The 24,103-nt window shown below is 38.7% G+C and overlaps 2 protein-coding genes across 2 annotated transcripts; both read right to left on the bottom strand.

Moving 5' to 3' along the window:
• Window positions 1-275: 275 nt before the first annotated feature.
• On the bottom strand, window positions 276-3,400 carry LOC134801834 (uncharacterized). The gene is made up of 2 exons (XM_063774467.1): window positions 2,030-3,400; window positions 276-1,768 (listed from the first exon to the last, which is right to left on the bottom strand). Exons 1-2 carry the CDS (start codon window positions 3,152-3,154, stop codon window positions 1,664-1,666), a joined length of 1,230 nt encoding a protein of 409 aa, XP_063630537.1. The 5' UTR covers window positions 3,155-3,400; the 3' UTR covers window positions 276-1,663.
• A 3,030-nt stretch (window positions 3,401-6,430) lies between these two features.
• LOC134801824 (proton-coupled amino acid transporter-like protein pathetic) lies at window positions 6,431-22,368 on the bottom strand. The gene is made up of 13 exons (XM_063774454.1): window positions 22,205-22,368; window positions 19,222-19,272; window positions 17,612-17,778; window positions 17,098-17,242; window positions 16,165-16,295; window positions 12,893-12,977; window positions 12,422-12,572; window positions 11,239-11,436; window positions 10,271-10,376; window positions 9,094-9,207; window positions 8,417-8,516; window positions 7,864-7,985; window positions 6,431-6,559 (listed from the first exon to the last, which is right to left on the bottom strand). Exons 1-13 carry the CDS (start codon window positions 22,217-22,219, stop codon window positions 6,478-6,480), a joined length of 1,467 nt encoding a protein of 488 aa, XP_063630524.1. The 5' UTR covers window positions 22,220-22,368; the 3' UTR covers window positions 6,431-6,477.
• Between the last annotated feature and the right edge of the window lie 1,735 nt (window positions 22,369-24,103).

The raw sequence follows: 24,103 nt of genomic DNA, 5'->3' as shown, positions 1-24,103 counted from the left end.
GGCGGTGATCTTGGACACGGCGCGGATAGTCCGCCGGTTCCTCTCTCTGCAGCCCTGACCACCGGTAGCTTGGGCCTTGCCCCGCTGCTGGCGGCACCCTAGGTTAGGTTTTTTATAATGTGTTTATATGTATTTTTTATCGTTTTGTAAGTGTTTTTATATTTTACTTTTATATTCATATTATAAATAACCTAACTTGAGATGAAAAATAAATAAAGAGAATAACAAACCAAATAATTTACTAATAACAATAACACGATAATAATACTTTTATGTCAAAATCTAGGGCAGTGACTTTCAAGTCTTATTTGCTAAGCCAATTTCCTGCACTTGCCTATATCTTTTATACTTATACCTCATTTAATTTATTATTTGCTAATGTTTAATATCGAGATAGAACAAAATGTGTTGCGCCATCTCATAGTCTAATAAAACATTGTCTTCTCTTCCCAGAGTGACACAAGCCTACGTCACAATAACATTGCCACTTTATATAGCGCTATCGCATATTATCATATGGCGCTTCCGCATGATGACGTGGGCTTGTGTCAGTCACGTGAGCACGAAAAGACGGGAAGAGAGTACCAAGCGGAGTACAAATAGTATATTATTATACCATGGCGCCATCTAATTTTTGTTAACCCTTTGAACGCCTGACCTATCGTGCGCGGCGCGTCATCGTGAACCTATACTCTGTCCCCCTTATTCATAAAACTTTACAGTACTGATTAAGTTAAATTGTTTTATAAATACAAACTTCCTTTCTTACAAATACTGAAGTTAAAATGACAGATAAAGACAAACGATTATTAGCTAATTGAGGTTTGTAGCGCGTTTATGAATAAGGGAGTGTATCTTTATGTATTTAAATAAAAGTAAACAATAAATTTTTGGGTTATTCCCTAGTTAGTAGTTATCACTGGTAAAAGGTGGGAAAAAAAATCCCAGTAGTTACCACTGGTAACAACTTGGTGGTAACTAGTGGGAATAACTCCAATTTTTAAATTTCACGGTAGTTATAAAATTTTTTGGTTAACCAATCAAATACAAAACCTCCTGGTCCTGTCACTGAACGACCTTGACTTGACTGAACTTGGTGGTAACTAGTGGGACAAACTCCAATTTTTAAATTTCACGGTAGTTATAAAATTTTTTGGTTAACCAATCAAATACAAAACCTCCTGGTCCTGTCACTGAACGACCTGACTTTAACCTACATTATTTGATCATGTAATGTTTTCATCTACCCTCAACTGGTTTAAGGAGTCATTTGAGGGTAAATTTTGTTTACTTTTATTTAAATACCTAAAGATACAGAGTATAGTCATAATGCGCAAAGGGATACCTATCGGTCTGTAGATGTAACAGCGCGCGTCAGTTGACGTCTTAGGGCCACTTAGGGCCACATTCCACTACCCACAAGCGGTTAAACCGTTAATCCAGAGTCAAATAGTACTGGTAACCATGGTAACTGCAGGTTTAACCGTAATGGTTTGTGTAATGGTGCAAGTGAGCCTTAGGCCATCAAAGGGTTAATTGTTTAACCTCCTGAGACCCGGAAGCAGTTTTTTTGTTGTTCAATTTGGAACCTTTAGTTAAACAATAAAAGTTCAAAATTGATTGTGGAATTTGTACCAAAATGTATACGAGGGGTCTCATGAGGTTAAATGAATGATTGGCACTGCAGCCTGTCCTTTAGTCGGAGGAGTCTCTTGTAAATACACAGCTTGTTGGAGGTGAAGGTCTTCTTCATGCGGTCCACATTGTCCTGAAATTATATCATTTTAGATGTAGTTGTTGTTGTTGAGCATTTGCAATATCAACCTTATTGTCTAGGCAAGAAGAATTCAATTCTAATAACAGACTTGGTTGTTTATTAACATTTAACAACATTTGTTAACCAACTCTCTACTTATTACCTGATAAAATGTAATAGAAAAGGAAAAGTGACAGAGGACTTCTACTCTTTCTAGATGGAAATGTAATATGTTGAATCAACACAAAACTTGAAGTTACGTAACATACTTACATTAGGGAAGAAGTCATATTCAAATATGAATATCTCAAAAAACGTAGCAGCAACAATGACTGGTCCAGATTTTCTCTCGCAAACATCCAGTTGTACCGCATACTTCCCATCCGGCAATGCTCCGAGTCTCTCAAAAATTGGTGTAACCTTATATTTTTGGCTTGACAGACGGTATAGTAATATCTCGCTGTTCCTTGTACCGATCAAAACTATATCTCCGTAAAAGAATAGTGCGGTTATTGGAGGAAACTCTATGTACAAATGCTTATATGTGTCTGTTTCTATTTTGAATAAAATCCGTGAATAACAAACATAGTTTTTGTCGTTGATAGCTGTTATATGTTTAACCTGCTTTAGCCATTCTGGAGGTACTGCAATTGGTTTGACAGAGTCTAACTGTTCATTTACAATGGTTACTATATTTCCACAATCAGTAAATATGTATAAAACGTTGTTGTTATACTGCATAACTTTTATATCATAGTCGCAATGTAGAATCAATTTTGAAGACAGATTTTCATGGCCTAAATCGCATTTAAAAATGTCTCGGTTATTAAAGAAGTACATAGCATTCTCGGCTAAAACGAAGTTGTCAGCTTTAAAAAACGCCTCAGACATGAAGTTTGGATTAGAAACAGATCTCTGTATTAAAAGTCCAGATTTAATCAAGATCGCAGAAGCACAATCATTATGCGCAACTTTCAGGCAGTTTTTCTCAGGTACTACTACAGGTATGTTTTTCATTGTATTCATATCGTAAAGCACAACTCCTCGGGCGTCTTTTAACGGTAAAATTCCATTGTCAATCTCCAATGCGTGACATTTATCGTGCAGAGAAAAATTATAGAACTCCCTCGTTTTACTCTCGATTTTCGAAATATCTGACCATGTTTTTAGGTTCTTGTATATGTGGTACCAGCTGGTATCTTTTCCGGACTTTCTTCTCGCAATGATAGAGGAATGTTTGAATTCTTTCTTGCAACATTCCTGCCAAAGTAAGTCTGTGCCATCGACTATTTCTTTCCAATTTTTGCTCACTCTACGGCATATTCCAATCGTGCAGCCATCTGCTTTAGACAGTATTTCAAGGAATGATTCTAACGGCAGATCATTTATGTGGATCATTTCTTGTTTTTGTGGATATTTTTACCAAATTGTTAAACCAAATCTATGGCATGTTTTCACCACTGATACACTTTATTTGCCGATGAATTTCACTACTTTTTCTTTACAAAACTTTAGTAAAGATAGAATTCTAAGCACAGAAACTGAATTTAAACAATATTACGTCCAAAATGCAGAAATATTGTATTGTTTACTTCTTTATCTAATCATTTGACCTGACGTTCACGGACTCGTGATTTTGACATTTAGCTGGTTAAGTTGGCAGCACTCAGCTATTTAAGACAAAGTTTTATACGTTGATTATTTGTAAAGGTGTAAGTAGATTTTTAAAATAAATGTTTTCAATATGAATCAAGCATTGATTGTTATGGATTGTTACTATAAAGTTACATATGTCTTTGCTATAACTGAATAACTAAAAGCCATATTTCTAATATGAATACTGCACATTAGCAACAACATGGAGGCAGACGTCGTACTAGTTCTGGCAGTAACCAATAGATGGCGCTTTTTCATAGTGCTCTACCCAGTTAAGCAGGAATCTCATTTAAAGGAAAGTATAGTCTGTCAAGCCATTTCCGCTAGTAGAAAAAAACGGCAAATTAAAAAAATAGGCGAAGAAGGGTTATCGTCCTATAGAAAATTTGAATTTCGCGCCATTTTTCTACTGAAAAAGTTGTTTGACAGGCTATAACTAAGCTTACGGCGTCAGGCGCAATGTAATTTGTTGGCAAAAGAAGGCCAGTTCAGAGGTTCTACAGTCTACCACGCAAATCCAAAATCGAAAATTCGCTATCCGCCTCCCAATCGCTCGAATATTATAAGAATAAGAATTATTTATTGCCACACACATACAAGAAAACAAAGACGATAAAAAAGTAAAACAAACAAAAATACATGTTGAACTAGCAACAATTAAATTAACATAGTTTGACATTAATTTCTTAAGTCTAATATACTCGTTCTTACTTATGTTATAACTTATAAACAACCAATAGTGTGACAATAGGGATGGACTCAGCATTTGCTAGTGTTACAGACTAGCTGTCACAGCGCTGATGGTTTTCAGTTCACCCCTAATTATATATAAGATATTAAAATATAATAAAAAATATAAAACAAGTGTTTTTATGAAATCTACTAATAACTAAATCTAAGTTAACTTAGCAAATGGCGATGGCATGAGAAAAAGGCGAGGGAAAAAAAATAAAATAAAAAATAAAACTATTAGCTAGGGCAAGACATGAAAAATTACTCTTAGGTACTATTCAATAGGTGTTTCAAGGGTGCTTAAGTATTCTTCTGTTTATAGAGTAATATAGATTTCAGTTTAGTTTTAAAAGTATTTTGGGACACATTATTTCTTAGAGGTGGGGGCAGATCATTCCAGATTTTGGCTGCTGAGAATTTAAAGCTCCCTCTATACCCAACAGTTTTGTGGTGCGGTAAAGATAATTTATTTTGTATTTTACTGCGGGTGTTCAAATGGTGCTCATCCTTTAACCAGTTAATTTTTTCATAAAGGTAGTCTGGTTTCTTGGTTGTTACAGTTTTTTTTATAAGACAGGCTAAGTGCAATACTCTTCTGCCCGCCATTTTAAGTATACAGTTCTCATTAAGATACGGTGAGATGTGGGCTCTCTTCGGCACCGAGAAGCAGAATCGCGTGCACGCATTCTGTACTCTTTGTATAGCTTGGGCAGTTTTGGCAAATATTCTTGGCCCGTACACTGCATCACAGTAATTGAACTGTGACAGGACAAGTGATTCCACCAACATTAACCTGACTGGCTCAGTTAAATGGTTCCTTATGCCATATAGAATTTTCAGTCTATAGAATGCATTTCTAATTTTAGCATTGATGTGCTCGATGTAACGCAATTCCTCGTCAACTAACAGGCCCAAATTTTTCGCGGAGTGTACTTTATCGACCGCCTGTCCGTTAATGATTATATTAGGGTTATGGCTTGCGACACGATCACACTGATGCTTGGTTCCTATGACTAAAAATTTGGATTTCGTAGGGTTAAGAACTAAGTTGTTATTAACTGCCCATCGATATATAATATCTAAGTCCTCGTTAATATTTTTCTGCTGCCTGTGTTGTCTCTTGTGGATCAAACGATAAGTAAACTTGCGTATCATCTGCATATAAATGAATAGAACAGTGCTTTAGTCTATTACTGAGATCAGCTGTAAAAAGAGTAAAAAGAATTGGACTTAGAATGGACCCTTGTGGCGTTCCTCTATTTACAGGTTTTACTGAGGATCGTACTTCTTGGCCCTCTTCATTTTCGGTTAGGACATACTGTTCTCTATTTGAGAGGTATGAGTAAAACCATTGTGCAAGAGTGTAAGCCCCCATTACCACGGGCGCTTTTACAACGCGCGTTAAAAAGCGTTTTAATGCCACAAATGAATACATACATGTGTATTTATTCACACGACAGCGGTGGCGCTTTTTAACAAGCATTTTTGGAATTTAGAGTGCGGACAGATTCAAGGGCTTTTTTAACGCGCGTTGAAAAAGCTCTTGTGCGAATGGGGGCTAACAGAGGCATATAACGAAATCCTTCATGCATAGCATCATGCATGTAGTTTCACAGTGCCTTGGTTTTATACTGTAATGCTGTGTTACTTATTTGATCAATAAATAAATAAATAATAAATAAATAGCATAGGTACTTATTCGAGACATAAAGGCAGATATAGATAATTTCAATGGTGGCGCAGATTTTAGTAGGTAATGTAACAAGACTGTTAGTTGCGGAAGGTTTCCAAAAAGTTAGCAGAGTTCTTGATATATGAGATTTCTGTATGGATATGGCGCTTCAGAAAGCAGGCGATGATTCAACAATCTTCGTCCCAAAAGGGTCACAAGTTAACTCTTAAAGGAAGTTCATAATTTCTCTTTGTTCGCATTGTTCGTGTTTAATTTATTGCACATCCCTAGGTTAACTAATAGATGAGCTTTCATAATTTTATGGCAAAATAGTTCTTAACGTCTATCGAATTAGGTCGATATTCAGACAAATAACCCTTGACTCCCTTGTATCTTTTGTTAAGGGTCTAAGGCTCTGAGGTCACTGACCTTTGAGTCTTTGATTAGCCAGTCATTTCATAGTTTCTACAAAATTACTAGAATTATGATAAAGTCCCGGCAAACTAATTTGCCAGAAGAAATAAGCGCGAAGTTTTTCTACTGACACATTGATTTGCCAGGTTATACCAATTCCTTACTTTCTCTTCCATTTAAATTAATGAAAAAGCTCAGAATAATGTTTTATTTATATAATTATTTATTATCCATAAGTTTTATCGTTTTACAATATACACGAGACGATTGCTCCTATGCATACAACTCCACCGAAAACCATGATGAAGATATTTCTGAAGCAGCTCCACCTAAAAATAAAATAATATTATAACAAATAGATTATGTGCAGGTGCAGTCACTAGCGATAATAATTATGTTACACAACGAAGGCTGCAAAAATATCTGACACTATCTTATTTGTAGAGCTATAAGAGCGTGTCACATATTTTTGCGGACTCGAAGAGTAACATATTATTGCAGGTACAGTCGTACCATCGCTCACACTGTTAACTGTACATCGGTGTACCTTAATGCCTTTTGTAATAAGGGGCTATTCATAAATTACGTCATTTCAAATTAGGGGGGGGTCTGGACATCGGATGATGGTAGCATGACGTAGGAGGAAACGGGCACATTCGAAGCATGATTTTTCGATGATTTTAGGGGAGGGGGGGTCAAAAATCGATGACGTAATTTATGGACAGCCCCTAAGGCCCACCGATGTACAGTTAGAAGTGTTGCTGTTTGTACGGTCAAGTAGGATATAACTTTAGACAAAATTATTTCACTATTAAATAAGTAATGTAGCTAAGAAATTTACAATTACCGGTGACAATTGTAAAACCAATTTGTGTTGGTGGGTCAGACCAACAAATTCCGTTACTTAGTCAATTCCTCACGGACACACTACCATCAGTCCATCACACAACTTAAGGGGCCCACTGATTAACAGTCCGCCGGACGGTATCGGCCTGTCAGTTAGAACAAAATTTTGACAGTTCCGAACAACTGACGGGCCGATACCGTCCGGCGGACTGTTAATCAGTGGGCCCCTTTAGAGGGAAGAATAGCTTTGCGATCCTAACAAAATAACGGTACTTTTTCGGGAGAAAACGGTATCCACTAGGTACTTAACTAAATCTTAACAAATCACTTTGATTTTGATGTCGATCGCTTCAGCATAATATATTCTACGTTTGTAGGTTTCGCTTTAATTTTTTTTATTTTGTAATGCAATTTTGAAAAAAGGAAAGCCTATAAAATATTTAGAAGTGGAAAAACATTTTCTCTTTTTGTATGGACGAGTTACGTGCTATAGTTTGAAGGTTTCGCTTTAGATTTTTTTTGTTTTTGTATTGCTATTTAGAAAAAAGGAAAACCTATAAAATATTTAGAAGTAGAAAAACATTTTCTCTTTTTGTATGGACGAGTACGTGCTATAGTTTGAAGGTTTCGCTTTAGAATTTTTTTGTTTTTGTATTGCTACTTAGAAAAAAGGAAAGCCTATAAAATATTTAGAAGTGGAAAAACATTTTCTCTTTTTGTATGGACGAGTACGTGCTATACTTCCCTCTTAAAGAGATATTATTTTGAATAAATAATAGATACGAACGTCATTTGTCTATTGGTTGGCGGACTAGGGAAGGATACACTTCGATAGTCTCTCCATGAGACCAGACTGTCTATGATTGCGGGAAATATGAAACACACCCAACTGCAGATCACTGCGCCAAGCTAAAAATAAATAGGTGCGATAATAAAGGAATGCAACAAAATTCGGAACAGTAGATTGTGTCACAAGGGAGCAAAATGATATAATTGCGGCGTGGGTGTACCTACATTGAACCCTGAGCGTAGGGAACCTATTGAGGGATTCAAGTGTTAACACCCAAGATGGAAATACATAATTTTACTACTATGTATTACACACTACTTTACACATATCACAGGATCATCATCAAGAAATTCTTGTTTCAAAATGTTATTTAGGAAGGTACCTAAAAAAATTGTATGCACGTAATACGTTTATATTTCATTGTGTTAAAGTTTATACTGGCATTAAAATATAGCAGAACAGAAAAGTGTCACTTTGATCCCTCCTAGCAGGAAAGTAAATGCCTTTTTCCGAATAGGTGATGTGAAAATAATATGTAAGACAGACTTACAAAGCTCATCATGAGATTAATATCAGGACACGCCAACGACACACACGAAATCAGAATTACATTAATGGCTTTGTAGAAGCGTTCCCAAATTTCACGTTTCCTGAAAAATATGACAGGTACACCGTAAAATTGATTAATATTCCAATATAAGTCCAATGTAGAGAAAACCATCTATCAGACCTGCTTCACCTACTAATGTGACTTGCGTTCTCGCGCGCGACTCCATACTTACATCTAGCGCGAATTCAAGTAAGGACACTAAGGACTCGCGCGCGAGAACGCAACTCATGCTAGACCGCCGTAAGACCGTCTACAAGCTCTTTTGTCGCTTCTAACTCTTAAGTTTGTACACATACTTCACTTACAGAAGGTCGGTAGAAAAGAAGAAGCGAAGCTCCTCGTTTATGACTGTCTGAGCGAAGTACGTACTTATACAAATATGAGACCTTTTGTCCTATTACGGTCTTCCCAATTGACCTTAGTGTAAATTAAACGATAACTACCAGTATAGTCAGCAGCAATAGTTGCTAAGCGGGCGAGGTGTTCAAAATGATCTTGATGCGACTTTATTGTTAAGAGAATAAGCGCGTCAAGGTAATTTTGAACACCTCTCCCGCTTAGCAGTTTCTGCTGCTGCATGTAAAAGATATAGGTTGTAAAAAGTGAAATGTCGATACCTTCTGTGTCTTTTCCCAATGTAATACCAGATTATTCTAAAGGATAGCCAGCAGTGCAAAGCAAAGATGGCCGACATCATTATGGCTAGGATAAACTGCAAAACCACGGTCGATCTGAAATAGTTATTTGCTTTGCAAGGGGGCAAAGTTGTTGTTTAACTCTTCGTGATGATATTGACACCCGAGCACAGTGGCGGATTTGCAGTGTTGGCCGCCCTAGGCTCCAGGCCCTGTAGTAAATATTAGCCGCCCCTTTCTCAGCACACATCATACAGACTGCCGCCCCTAATGTCTTGCCGCCCTAGACCCGGCCCTACTGGGCTTTAGGGCAAATCCGCCACTGCCCGAGCAAGGGATAGATTCCAGTTTTTTTTCGAAAAGTGGGATCTTTGCTTCTTTACGAGCGTTAAACAAACTTTGCAACCGAGTTAAGAACAAAATTTTTTACCACACCAACGCGAGGATAATGCTAAATCATTCATTAAAAATCAAATTCAAATGTAAGTACCTACGCTTTTAAATATTATTTTCACCTCAGCAGCTCGAACAAGGGTACTTTGCTTCTTAAAACTTTGCTCACTGAGCGTGTTTCACTCAGTGAGCAAAATGCGATTTTGCTCACTGAGTGAGACAAAATGACATTCAAGTGACCTTTATAGTCAAATGTCATTTCAACATGCAGGGTCTAATACAAGTTCGATATACTTGGGTTCTATTATCTCTGTCCCTCTAGGTATGTTCTCACTGCTTAGGGTGAAAAATTTTGTGTACTACACGAGATCAAAGTTATTTACATCTCGTGCGCTTTTGAATCCCTTACTACGCTCAAGATTCTAAATTAGATTCACTCGCTACGCTCGTGAATCTATTATAGAATCTTTCGCTTGCACGGGACTCAAAATAAGCACTCGAAGAAATATCAAACTTTGATCTCTTGTTGTACAAATAACTATTAAAATCATCACTTAATTTTAAGCCAATTCTACCAGCAAACATGAGAAAATAACTCAAAATTTGCATCAAATAACTTTGCCACTCTTTTGCATAAAATGCAACTTTCGCATCAATTTTTGAAGAATAAAGAGACCCTTTACGAGCTATTGTGGTGAAAACAAATTATCACGCCAAGTAATGCGAAACCCTATTTTAGGTTAAGAAGGTTGGAGTCGCGTCTTACATAAAAAGCGGCAAATGTATGGTGATGGGAGTTTCGCACTGTTCACCATAACCCCAGTAGCCAAGCAAGCCGATGGCAGCGACCATCAACACCACCAGTGACATTCCTGGAACATATTATGTACCTACTTTCATTTACCCAGTCTCATTGTCCACCCAAACTTCAATCCATAAACCGTTATACTGTTCACTTTTTCTACAAGTAGTCCCAATGCCTGCTGCGACCGGTTCATGGGTGTCTATTGTTGCGCCTGTGAACGGGTTCCAGCAGGCGTTCTACATGACATGACAAGCTCTCCAAGGGGCCCCTACGTGTTGGATCTATAATTCTATATCCTCACGCAAGCATATCAAAAGACCGGGACGTATAGGCCCGTGAAATCCAAGGAGATACAAATAATTTATTTATATTTATTTATATTCCATTCAATCAGCACTAACAGCTAATAATACAATCGGATTAGGACTAACCTCGAAATCTCTAGAACAGTCCTGAAATTTGGTATGTATGTTAATTAAAGGTCTCTTTTTCATGTCCACACTATTTGACATTTGGGGACCTCGAGGAACCGCCACCATCTTGTAAATTGTGTACAAGCTTGGAGAAATTTGCATTTTACTCGGAATCTAAGTTCTCTATGACAATAGACAAATCGCGAAACAGTAGTGAAGTGGAACGGACTCCTCAAATTATTCTCCAACGGTAAAGATATGGTGACTCCCTGCACGCTATACCTCTAGATGCAGGTGCCGGTGAACGTTAAGAAGCCGTGGTTCTTCCAGGCCGGTCTTTTATCTTACCTTATCCTTACCAAACTGCGACACAGTAGCGAAGTGGTGCGGACTCCGCATATTATTCTCCAACGGTAAAGTTATGGTGACTCCTTGCACGCTATAGATGCAGGTCCCGAGGAAGCTTAAGAAGCTGTGGTTCTTCCAGGCTGGGCTTTTGTCTTATCTTATCCTTACCAAATTGCGAAACAGTAGCAAAGTGGTGTGGACTCCTCATGTTATTTTCCAACGGTAGCGTTATGGTCACGCCTTGCACGCTATAGATGCAGGTACCGAGGAAGCGAAAGAACCCGTGGTAGTCCTTCCACGCTGGTCTCTTGTTGAGTTCCGCGATGGATGTTATGCTGTAGATTGTTGTTGCACAGGCGATGAAAGCTGGGAGAAGGATGGATACTTGTTGGTTGGATATGGAAAGGAATAAAATTATGTCTGCAGTAAGCGCTGTATCGACTAATGTGAAAATAGTTGTCAATCGCTCTCGCAGACTTCCAAGATACAGGCTAGCCTAGTTTGGAGTCTGAATAGATATATCTCTGCACATGTATACAACCTTTATGATAATAAATTATTTGTATGTATTTGTATTTGGAGTCCACCTGGTCGTGGCCTTATCATGACGTAGCAAGGAGTGATCAAGCAAGACAGAAAGTCAAAAGTCCAGTCCAAGAGTTGCAATTATCAAATTTTTTCCAAACCTTCAACTGTTTCCAAGTGAACGAATGGCATAATTTACTAAAGTTCGTTTTTTTAGAATTAGAAAAAGACTACGCGATCTTGACGTGACTTTTAATTGAAAAAGCTTTTTAAAAATCAGTAACTATTACTTATGGAAGCAAAAGAATGTAAATAATCGTATACGATTCATAATTGGTACATATTTGCCGTGACTTATTTTTCAAAAGTGTTTTTCAATAAAAAGACACGTCAAGATTGTTTACCTTTTTTCTAATGCTAAAAAAAGGAACTATGAAGAAAGTATGATGTATTACGATTTGGTTTTCAAAAAGGTCTAACGTCCTTAATGGGCGTTTTTATTTAAAGTTGCCCCCTACACTTTTATTTCAAATTTGGGATTTTTTATGTTATTTCTAGGTACTCAGAATCACGAGCTCTTTCTATCCTAATAGGAGAAAAAAGGGGTCCCAAGATTTTTATTTCCATTCCGTTACCATTTTTCATAGACTTTGTATGGCGGTCGCGAAATGGAAAGGTCGAAAATTGTATGGAAATTTTGGGACACTTTTTTTCTTTTTATTAGATCAAAAGAGCTCATAATTCTGAGTAGAAATAACATAAAAAATCCCAAATTTGAAAAAAAAGTGTAGGGGACAACTTTAAATAAAAACGCCCTTATACCTACTGACAAACAAGCTTGCACCCAAGGCCACAGGAGCCAAGTACTTCAAGCTCCTGACCATACACAGCAAGATGAGGGGAATAGTTATTATCAAGATGTATATCCGGATACCGAAGTTCTGGTTCTTCATTTCTGGGATGGCTCCTTCTAGACCCTGTAAATAAATAAATATTATAGGACCTTCTTACACAGATTGACTAAGAGCGTTTTCACACTGTCCGATCCGATATCGGATGTCGGAAGGAAGTAAAATGTAAGAATATAATTATGTGTTTCTCTGTATTTATTTATGCATTTAATAAATCATTATTAATTGTACAACTCAAAGGGACCCTCATACGTTAGCGGATGCAAGTAAGAATTTTTATACCCCTTCGTGTGTCAGACGCCATTTTGCACATATCTGGACGTATGCCGTTCTCCCGCTGCGGGGATTCGGCACACGAAGGAAATGTGGAGATCTGGAGACTTTACCTGTTTCAGAGTACGAGCAATGATCAGTTCGAAAATGCAACACGTTCCACACATTTCTATGAATAAACACACGTCCACAGTGTACCTGAAAATATAAATACAACATTACGCGCAACCCAATACAAAAAAGGCCAAAAAACAGACCCGAATAATTATAGACCCATATCGCTTCTTCCAGTACTGTCAAAGATTTTCGAAAAGCTTATTAAAACCCGTCTTTTGCAGCACCTTCAACACAATCATATAATTAACCCAAGACAATTTGGCTTCCAAAAGAATGTAGGCACTATAGATGCAATAAATTTTTTGATTGATGATGTCATCTCAAAGATCCATAGTAAAATGAGAGTAGCAGGCTTATTTCTAGACCTCAGTTCTGCCTTTGACACAGTAGACCATGAATTGCTTATGAAGAAACTGGAGTTTTATGGAGTGAGGGGCAAAACTTACGGTCTCTTACGTAACTATCTCGAAAACCGTAACCAATACGTAGAAATAAAAGATACAAGTCATGGTTTCGTAAGATCCACTGAGTCTGCACCAGTGGAAGTAAAACGAGGAGTCCCACAGGGGTCCATTTTAGGCCCTGTACTTTTTATAATATTTACAAATGATCTTGTTAAATTTATATCTAATGTAGTACCAAACTGTAATTTAATAATGTATGCTGATGATACTAATGCTGTTGTACATGCTGAAAACATAGTAGAGCTCAATGAATTAATCAATCTTGCATTATCCTCCTTTTATAAATGGTTTACTCTTAATATTTTATGCCTAAACACCGATAAGACCCAAATAATTCTGTTCAAACAAAACTCTAAGAAAAATGACGAGCTTCAAATAAATGGAACATCTGTAGCAATAGTTAATGCTGTAAAATTTCTTGGTATACGTCTTGATTCTAAATTAAACTGGACACAAGAGCTGGATGGTATTGAAAACGCAGTTAGTTCAGCATGCTATGCCCTGAGAACTCTCAGAGATGAAATTAATATAGAACATCTTAAAATAGTGTATCATGCTCTGATTGAGTCCAAGTTGAGGTGTCAGCATTATGCTATGGGGAAACAGCTTCCAATACAACATCAATAGAGCTCTAATCGCTCAAAAAAGAGCGATTATAGAATCATGTTTCGCATCCCACAAAGGACGTCTTGCAGGCAGTATTTTGAAAAACTTGGTATCCTTACGGTGCCTAGTCTGTATGTGCTCTTATTACTAACGGATCTCGTTAAGCATAGCTCAAGGTTTGTAACTGATGAGGAACAGGAGCTGCGTAAAGTGTCGCGCACCAAAAATATAAAAGTTCATTTCCGTCCATCATCAAAAATAGAGGAACACTGTGTAAGACACCACGCAGTTAAATTGTTTAACAATCTACCTGTAGAACTTAAAACAATCTCAGAAAGTAATATCTTTAAACACAAATTAAAACAGTTTTTATTGAGAGGGTGTTTTTATACTGTAGATGAAGTGTTCGATTTTGTTTAGTCCCAAGTGTTGATTTACTTGTTTTTATTTACCTATAGTTTTAAGTGTGTGTGTAATAGTACATTTCGATGCTAGTGCGGAAGGTATGTCATTACTTCACGAGTACCGAGATATTTTGCCACGAGCCGCAGGCGAGTGGCAAGACTCGGGACGAGTGAAGAATGACATTTCCGCACGTGTATCGAACGACGTTTTTTAATACAGTTGCGAAAAAATAAGTAAAACATTGTTAATCGTACACTAAACAAAAGTGGTAACAGTGACAGCTCGCTTAGACGTCGTCTTTAAGTATATTATATCTATGGGCGTTTGGCAGCTATTCCGTTCCATTCAGACAACTTATTAAGAACGGAATTTTCAATATTCAATATTAAAAAATGAACGTGTTATAATGATGAAGAGGATGTATATTTTTCACATTCTTACATTAACAGTAGGTTTTTATGCTGATTACGACGTTTAAAGGAAACGAATATTAACACTCATCAATAAGTAGTCGTGAATTGGAACAAGTATAAATTTAAAAAAATTGGAAAAGTAAAAAGCACTAGTTCGAGATAACCAACTTTCCGCACGCTAAACAGCTACGTAAAGTAGCACTTTTTGAGCAACTGTATTAAAAAATGTATTTTCAAACCCAATCCTGCATTGTTTATGAATAAATACTATGACTATGACTATGACTATGCTCTCTTAACATGGGTCGACCGACTGGACGCCGTCTTGTAGCGCTGCGTCTTACGTAAGCGAACAACTCGCGAACGGCGCGGCGCGGCGGGCCCAAGGCGTTCGCGTTCGCAACGGGATCGCCCACGTAGGACACTCTTCTATAGGTATCAGGATTGATTCAACCCGCGCCGCATCGCTTCGCTTCGCGTTCGCGTGTTGTTCGCCTACGTAGTACGCTGCGTAGGTCGTTCTAAGTATCGGTGGGCGGATCGAGTCGAGGCAGATCTCCGGAAGCTCGGCGTCAGTGAAAACTGGCGTGAATCCGCACAGGACCGAGTAAAATGGTTTGCTCTTGTGTTGGAGGCCAAGACTCATTTTGGGTCATCGCGCCAAACTAAATAATAAGTAAGTATTAGTTACGCACAATACCGGCTTGGCCAACAACCACATATCCTTTATTATATAAGCTTGTGATATCTAATAGGATGCTCAATTGCTCATATACCATAGAGATACGATATAAGTAAGCACAGAGTGATCACTCCATACATCAGTTTTCATACAAAAACGCTAATTATTAGGTTCGTATTCGCCATCTAGCGTCAAGTAGCGGATTTATCAGTACCTACTGCTACTTGACAAACAGATGTCGCGACGAACGAAAAGTGTTTAGCAATTATAACCGCATTAATCGAAACTCTATTTTGTTTGCTTGTACTATTAGTTGTAAATTGTTGAGCAATACACTTTCCGTCAGTCGCGAGACTCGTGACATCTATTGTCAAGTAGTAGTACTGATAAATCCGCTACTTGACGCTAGATGTCGACTACGAAAATAATAAGCGTTTTGGTAAGAAAACTGATGTATGGAGTGAGCACTCTATGCTTACTCGTATTTCTCTTAAAAAATATGTTTCTTCTCCGATAGAAAGTTGTAGTTGTGTTGTTGTTGTGTGTGGGCGTCCTCTCGTGTGAGCCCGTTTACGCTCAAATCTGCTTTCACGACATCGAGCCATCGCTTTTTTGGTCTGCCGTGGGGTCGGCGGCCGTCAAGGGCTAAGGGCTAAGGCATATGTTTCCTACGTAATCAGCTTTATCCTATTCCTTACCTGAAAGTTTTACCAAACTTCCTAAGTCCCTTAGAAGGGCCAGTAGCCGCGGCAGCTTCAGCTAAATCCGGATATGAGAGACGAGAGACCCGTATCCTGGCGTACATTGTATGTACTGAGCTTACCAGCATCTATTGACAAAAGGAAACGCTGAGACATCGGACGATCACTATCTTAATTTATCTATACGTTCGTTTACATTCAAAACGGCTTTACTTTCCAAAAGTGTATTTGGAATTGCACCCAAATTATATTTTAAACTCCCAAAATAATGTGTGATAGTTATACATACAATAAATATTTTGAAAATAGTTTTTAAAAAAGTAACTCGGCTAACATAACCAAGGTGCTTGATGGTTACGGATTGCAAAAAAAGGCCTTATCTGTATGCGTACCATGAGTCACTGACAGTGTCAAAACTGACATATACGCTAACTTCTACGTAATTTACTTTCTATATATCTCGCTCGCACTAATATGCGAGTACGAGCGAGATGCATAGAAAGTAAGTTACGTTCTCGATAGCGTTTTTGTCAGTGCCAAACTGATGGTAGCCACTCCCTAAAGTTAAGGATATTATTATTTATTTTCGCTTGTGATTCATTTCATCCAAAACCGCATATTTTTGAGATTAGCCACACTGTTTAATAATGAAGTTTTCTGCCTAGATAACAGTGGCGGATTTGCCCTGAGGCCCAGTAGGCCCGGGCCTAGGGCGGCGAACAATAAAAATAGGGTACTGTTCACTTTTTCTACAATAGTCCCAATGCTTGCTGAGACCGGTTCATGGGTGTCTATTGTTGCACCTGTGAATGGGTCCCAGCAGGCGTTCTACATGAGTTTAAAGCTCTCTACGTGTTGGATCTATATCCCACCGCAAGCCTATCAAAAGACCGGGATTTATAGGTCCGTGAAATCAAAGAAGTTACTTACTAACATGATACAAGTGACTAGTATGCCGATGATAATCGTGCAGCCGAACGAGGTCCATATCCCTCCATGCATGAACGCCTCATGCATGCCGAGCATGCCAGCGCCCATGCAGCCTTTCACAAGGTGGGCTGTCGATTCTACGAGACTGGAAGAAACAATTCACAATAAATAATAGTACTAGGTACAGAAGGTTCACTCTCTAACAAACCGCCTCTATTACGAGAGATACCTATACCTACCCCATACATTTATTATAAACAACCTTAAAACTAGCATACATATTATAAAAATATAATTATTTTAAAACTAAACACTACAAATCACATTATGGTTAATGTTTTAGCAGTAAATTTTTCGTCAATAGCGACACTTGTGACATCTGGTGTCAAGTAGCGGTACTGATAAACCCACTACTTGACGCTAGATGTCGACTACGAAATAACTCGCGTATTGGTAAGAAAATTAATGTATGGAAGTTACCAATCTTTCTCTATGTCTTTAATACAAGGATTACTTAGCAGGATGTGGGTTTTGCCGCTCCCTGGTGTAGTCATACACAACAGGTCTCGTTCCGGGATACAAGGAGATTGAGGATGGACTATCTCTCCTCGCACTTTCTCTCGCCTCCTGTTCGTGGTACTGACGTAGTTCGTTTTCGAAATCGAGTGACTTGACTGACATCTGAATGAAAAAAAATTATTAGTTAGTACAGCCGCCATCAGATTTATCGGAGCGGCCAAGATGCTCCAAACTATCTGAACACGCCAAAGTCGCTCAAAGTCACTCAGCGAGCTATGGAGAGAGCTATGCTCGGGGTTTCTCTGAAGGATAGGATTCGTAACGAATACATGCGACAGAGAACCAAAGTTACCGACATAGCTCAAAGAATTAGCATGCTGAAGTGGCAGTGGGCTGGCCATAATCTCACGAAGAACCGACAACCGCTGGGGTAAACGTGTTCTTGAGTGGAGACTGCGACTCGGCAAACGTAGTTTAGGACGCCCTCCGACCAGGTGGGATGACGATCTGCGAAAGGACTGCAGGCAGATGCTGGATGCGGGAAGCTGAAGACAGGGCGCTTTGGCGCTCTTTAGGGGAGGGATATGTCCAGCAGTGGACTAATATAGCCTGATGATGAGGATGATGATCTTACCACGAATTCTAATGTCTTCTAAATACCTATAGAGGTTTTGCTTGTTTTGTATAGTTATTTGTGAACATCTTGGCCGCTCCGATATATCTGATGGCGACCGTGCGTAAAAAAGAGATTACGTAATTTACGTATTAAGAGAAGAGAGATCATTAGACGACCGGTCTGGCCTAGTGGGTAGTGACCCTGCCTATGAAGCCGATGGTCCCGGGTTCGAATCCCGGTAAGGGCATTTATTTGTATGATGATACAGATATTTGTTCCTGAATCATGGTTGTTTTCTATGTATTTAAGTTTTTTTTTTATAGCCTATATTGTGTCCCACTGTTGGGCAAAGGCCTCCCCTGTCTTTCGCCACTCGTCACGGCTTTGTGCATGTTCCCCCTCATGCATGTACATTTAAGTATTTATACAATATTATATATATCGTTGTCTGAGTACCCACAACACAAGCCTTCTTGAGCTTACCGTGGGGCTTAGTCAATTTGTGTAAGAATGTCCCTATAATATTTATTATTTATTATTATTATTTATCATGAAAGGAAACTAAGGGCTGATTTAGACGGCGCGCGAACTCGCATGCAATTTTAGTTACATTACGGACTGTTGGTTACGTCCAATTCAACCGACCGATCAAAAACCGCAATGGAATAAAACTCGCATGCGAATTCTCGCATCGTCTAAATGAGCCCTAATGCTAGACATATAATATATAGATCAATACAGGTAACTGTGGCTGGATCACGCGCCATGTGGCGGAATTTCACTGTAACTAATTTGTTCATACATACTATATTGAACTGTCACTCTATACAAATTAAGGGGCCCACTGATTAACAGTCCGCCGGACGGTATCGGCCTGCCAGTTGTTCGGAGCTGTCAAAATTTTGTTCTAACTGACAGGCCGATACCGTCCGGCGGCCTGTTAATCAGTGGGCCCCTTTAGTAATAGACATTAGTTGTTTAAGGTTTACCTCGTCTGAAGTTTGGCTCGAGCTAGGGGTGTCGTCGCCAGAACGATGGGGCTGAAATATTCATAAGCTAGATTTAGTCGAGTACCTTAACTAGACTAGAAATCACCCGAATATCGAAGCACTTTTTCAGCATAACAATGTATGTATGTATAATTGTATATGGATGTCTTTTTTAAATAATAACCGACTATTTTTAAATTATAAGAGAATAAAATAAAGTAAGTATTATCCCATATATCATCATCATCATTGGCCGGGTCTCTATTGTTTCCCAAATAGTTTTAAGTCATAATGTATTGTTTGTCCAAATTTTCGTTAGTCATAATTGGTTTTTCTCAGAAACGCGTAACTTTTCAGGATTGCCATAAAACAAACCTAACCTAACCTATCTACAGAATAACCTTACGAAAATCCTGAAAAGTTAACGGTTTCAGTTTTATGACTAACGATAATATGACAAACAATACATTATGACTTAAAACTTTATGGGAAACAAAGGGACCCCTCATTTTGGCCACATCATCTGTTGTAGATGCTTGTTGCGGCGCTTGTGTGTTTATGGGGTCCCGCATCGCCGTTGATGGCTATAAAATCCTATAGCAGCGCCGCATTTCTTGCCACATCCATCGCACACAAAACGCGAGTCCGCAGGAGGTGGTACAGCACGATGAAGACTTTTCCGCTTGAGGTTCTCCAGCCAGTCATCATTGAAGTTCCGACTTTAATATCATGTCGCCACTCCCCTTTAGTACCGTTTGGTAACCAAAATTTCGTAACCAGCTACAGAATGGGAATCAAGATTCCCAGTTTGTAGCCGGTTACGTATTGGGCCAGCGTGTTACCATTTGGTAACTAAATTTCGTAACTAGCTACAAAATGGGAATATAAAATTCCCTGTATGTAGCCAGTTACAAATTGGGCCAGAGTGGTACCGTTTGGTAACTAAATTTTGTAACGGGCTACAAAATGGGAATCCAAAATTACCTGTTTGTAGCCGGTTACGTATTGGGCCGGAGTTACTGATCGGAGTTTATTCTACCAAATCGAGGCTAGAACGGTGTACGGTCAGATGATAGAGTCGAAAAGTGGTAAACCACTTTCTTGGCTGACTGTACATTTTATCAAAACCTGTAAATGCCAATTGACACCACTTAAAAAGTTAGAGATGGTTTCTGAAGACCATTTTTGAGTGACAGCAAGCTGCCTTTACTGCCCCATCTCAACTTTGCACCCTGTATACAACTTAATGAGCCACTCAAAAGTTCCATTTTGTAACCAGTTACAACGCGGGATATTTTTTCCCGTTTGGAAGCTTGTTAACCCACCGTGGCTACGAATCGGTAATTCAAAAGTCCCATTTTGTAACCAGCTACAACCCGGGATTTATTTTTCCCGTTTCGAAGCCAGTTACCAAACGTGGTTACAAATCGGTAATGGAAAAGTCCCAATTTGAAGCCAGTTACAAATTGGCATTTCTTTCCCGTTTCGAAGCTGGTTACCAATTTTTAGTTACCAAACGGTACTAAAGGGCCACTCCGGTCTCATTTCGGCGCGTTTCTCCCAACCCTCGGTCCGAATGCCAAAACTGTCCATGTCACGCTTAAGTCCTTAAACCGTAGAGTTGGGCGCCCAACAGGTCTTTTAACGTCCGCTATCTGTCCCAGGGCGCTCTTTAGGGGAGGGCTATGTCCAGCAGTGGACTACTATAGCCTGATGATGATGGTCTGACCCAGCATTACTTGGCGTGGTAGTTTCCCAGGGTCCATGCGATGTACGTGACTTTATAAGCAAACTGATATGTTTGAAGTTCACCAACTTCAAATCAAGTCAAATCTCAAAAGCGTCAACACAATGTGGAACTAAAAGTCAACTCTGGTGCGGTTCGATAAGAAAGAAAACTGTCCATTACTTGCTTGGGGGTATTATGCTAGGCAGAGTGATGGCAGGTGGACTAAAATGTTAACAGAATGGTCGTCGCTTTAGGATGAAAGAAGCGACTGGCGTCCGTTGGCTCGTTGGGTGGACGACATCCGGAAAATTGCGGGTCACTTCCGGATGACATTAGCTCAGGTCCGGGACAAGTGCCGTACTAGAAGAGAGGTCTTATGCTCAGCAGTGGGCGATAAAGGGCTAAAATGATGCTGATGATGATTATTGAACAGCCTTGTACCTAACTATTTAGCTTGGCACCGACTTGGATCTAAAGGCCGCTATGAATCTCAAACATGATCACGTTTTTTCATTAAATTTGCATTCTGCCTCTTTCGCACTCGTGTAATGTTCATATACCTACGTGATGGCTTCCCTTTTCCACACTTCAAAATCTTTAACCCATTCAGCGGTAATCACGACATATTGTCGTTTTGCCTCTACGAAGCATTTCCGCTACATACCGGGAAACTTATGTTAACGGCTACAATGTACCGCTACGAACGTAGCTCAGCGTTGAATGTGTTAAAGACTTTAGAGCGTTTTCATATTGTCCGATCCGATATCGGATGTAAGATCCTACGTCCGCATAATTAGGCTGCGGGGACGCGCCCGGGCGCCGTCTTTAGCGGTCACGCACACTACAACAAACATCATGCCTACACATACGTACACAAACAAATATTATCGGTCCGACAGCTGACGGGGGGCTCCGACATGGCTGAATTTATCGGAAGCGCCTTTCCGATATAGGATGTCGCAAGGCGCCTATAACAAAAACAGCTCTTGCAGGAGAGTGCCATTGGCATTAAGTCCGCCTTTTTTGCGTTATTTATCGTTTTTTAGTAATGATGTTTTATGAAATGCATAAATAAATACAGAGAAACACATCTTACATTATACTTCCTTCCGACATCCGATATACGATCGGACAATATGAAAACGCTTTTCTATAAACCTGTATTTAGGCTGTGCGTTGTCTGTCGGTGTTTATATAACGCGTCTGTTTTATATATTTTAACATCAGGAATAAACGTAATATATGTAAAGTTACCTCTTTTCCGCTCATTCCCTTAAAATTATCAGCGATCTAGGGTCACTTGAAAAACGGCGGGCATCCCGATCAAAGGTCCGATAATCTTGTTCGAGGATCTTCTTCCTTTGGACCCTCAACTTCATATACATTACCTACTTTAGGTTAAAGGTTTATTAATGTATTTATTTTATTTTGTCTCAACCTACTTGATTTTGACAGAAATGTTGACAGTAAAGGGGCATAGACACGTTAGTTGTAGATATAACTTTTGCCAATAGGGAATATTAGGCAAAGCTCTGCGTAGGTGGCACAACTAGCACATACAGTAAACAAACATCAATGACACATCATGCGTCACTACGTCAATCACATGGCCTACCGTGAAACACGACAATCGAAAGTTCGGTTTCTGCCTCTCTATCACTCTTGCATACTCGAGCGATAAAGAGGCAGATAACTAAATTTCAATTTTCGCGTTTACCGGTAGGCCGACCGACCCGTTGTTAATAAACCGCCTTGATGCATCAATGTCATATTTTATTGTCTGTGATAATTTGTCAAAAAACAGTTTAAGGCACAGTATGTATAAGTTAGTCTATGAATTTACTAGAGTCGGTAGTGCTGCACTCTGGCGGCAGAACATTGCAGTAATATATTTATTGGAATTATTCGTCCTCTTTAAAGTTCTTATTTAACTTACCTAAAGGCATTTTCACATTGTTGTCAAATCCGATATCGGATGTAGGATCCTACATTCGCTTCCGCGGTATCACAGTATTCCGCAGTATCGGATGTAGGATATATCCGACGTCCGATGTAAATCACCAGCAAACCCACTCTGTCTAATTCTATGTACCACTGTAAAGTGTATTCATACTTACATGTCTTAACATGTAAACAAGCTACGATTTATAGACAATCTAGACATCGTAATGTCACATTTTTTTGAGGTGATCCGTTCGTTACTGCGGTTATTGATGAAAATCTTATTAGAAATGATATTTTTCAGTGGTTATTTGGTTGATTTCGATACTTTGTGATTTTCTTTAAGTATACAACAACATTTTAAGTGATAATTATTGTTTAATTCCAGAGAAAAGTGTGATAATGTCTTTTAGAAGTGTTTGTTTACAAGATAGGACAAGTAAGGATGAATAGGTACACTTTATGTAGATAATATAGGTTGTCAAAGGACTGTCTGCCCGATTCAAACTTTAAGATACGTCAATTAATAGATCTAGAAACGATATGGATTAGATGTGTCTGTATCAAAAGTAAAGTTATTGTTTGAATAAACGTCACATTTGACAGATTAGATATGTCTAATCCATATCGTTTCTAGATCTATTAACTGACGTATCTTAAATTTCGAATTGGGCCGTATCTCATTTCAATCATAATAGAGAGAGAGAATCATACTATCTTTGTCTTTTACTAGTACTTAGCATCCAAAAGATAAGGATGAGTATAGTTTTCCTGGTTCTTACTGACTGACAAATTGGTTTGACCAACTATACTATACCGCACACCCCGTCTAATTCCTGGTTCTAATGTAGATATCTGCATGTTATAATTTTCCTTACCAAGAAACCAGTATTCACTGAAAGTGCATCTCCTAATTAATTAAATGCATGCAAGCTCGCTTTTAATTAAATTTCATAATAATAACCTATCAATGGAACCCGCTGTGTAATGAGGGAAATCTAGTGATGTAGAGTGTTACTGGTTTTGGAAATACCCGTTTTCACCGGTATAAAAGTTAGCCAATCTTTTATACCGGTATAAAACTTGCTGCCTTGTGTAGAAACATGTAATATTAGTGCCTGTCCTCGACGTAGTCTGCGTAGGATGATGATTGATAAAAGCTATCCTATGTCCATCCTTAAATTATCTCCACACTAAATTTCATCTAAATCG

The sequence above is a fragment of the Cydia splendana genome, chromosome 23, assembly GCF_910591565.1.
Source record: "Cydia splendana chromosome 23, ilCydSple1.2, whole genome shotgun sequence".
Taxonomy (NCBI): Eukaryota; Metazoa; Arthropoda; class Insecta; order Lepidoptera; family Tortricidae; genus Cydia; species Cydia splendana.
The sequence above is the reverse complement of the archived record's forward strand: the minus strand, read 5'-3'. Positions and strand labels throughout refer to the sequence as shown.

Excerpts from the sequence above, each read along its gene's own strand:
- LOC134801834 (XM_063774467.1), bottom strand. The coding sequence starts at position 3,154 with ATGATCCACATAAATGATCTGCCGTTAGAATCATTCCTTGAAATACTG. Across the intron at positions 1,769-2,029 it reads AATATGACTTCTTCCCTAAT|GACAATGTGGACCGCATGAA; the intron begins GTAAGTATGTTA and ends ATATAATTTCAG.
- LOC134801824 (XM_063774454.1), bottom strand. Across the intron at positions 16,296-17,097 it reads TAGTCACTTGTATCATGTTA|ATGCTGGTAAGCTCAGTACA; the intron begins GTAAGTAACTTC and ends TTTTGTCAATAG. Across the intron at positions 10,377-11,238 it reads TGCTACTGTTTCGCAATTTG|GAATGTCACTGGTGGTGTTG; the intron begins GTAAGGATAAGA and ends AATATGTTCCAG.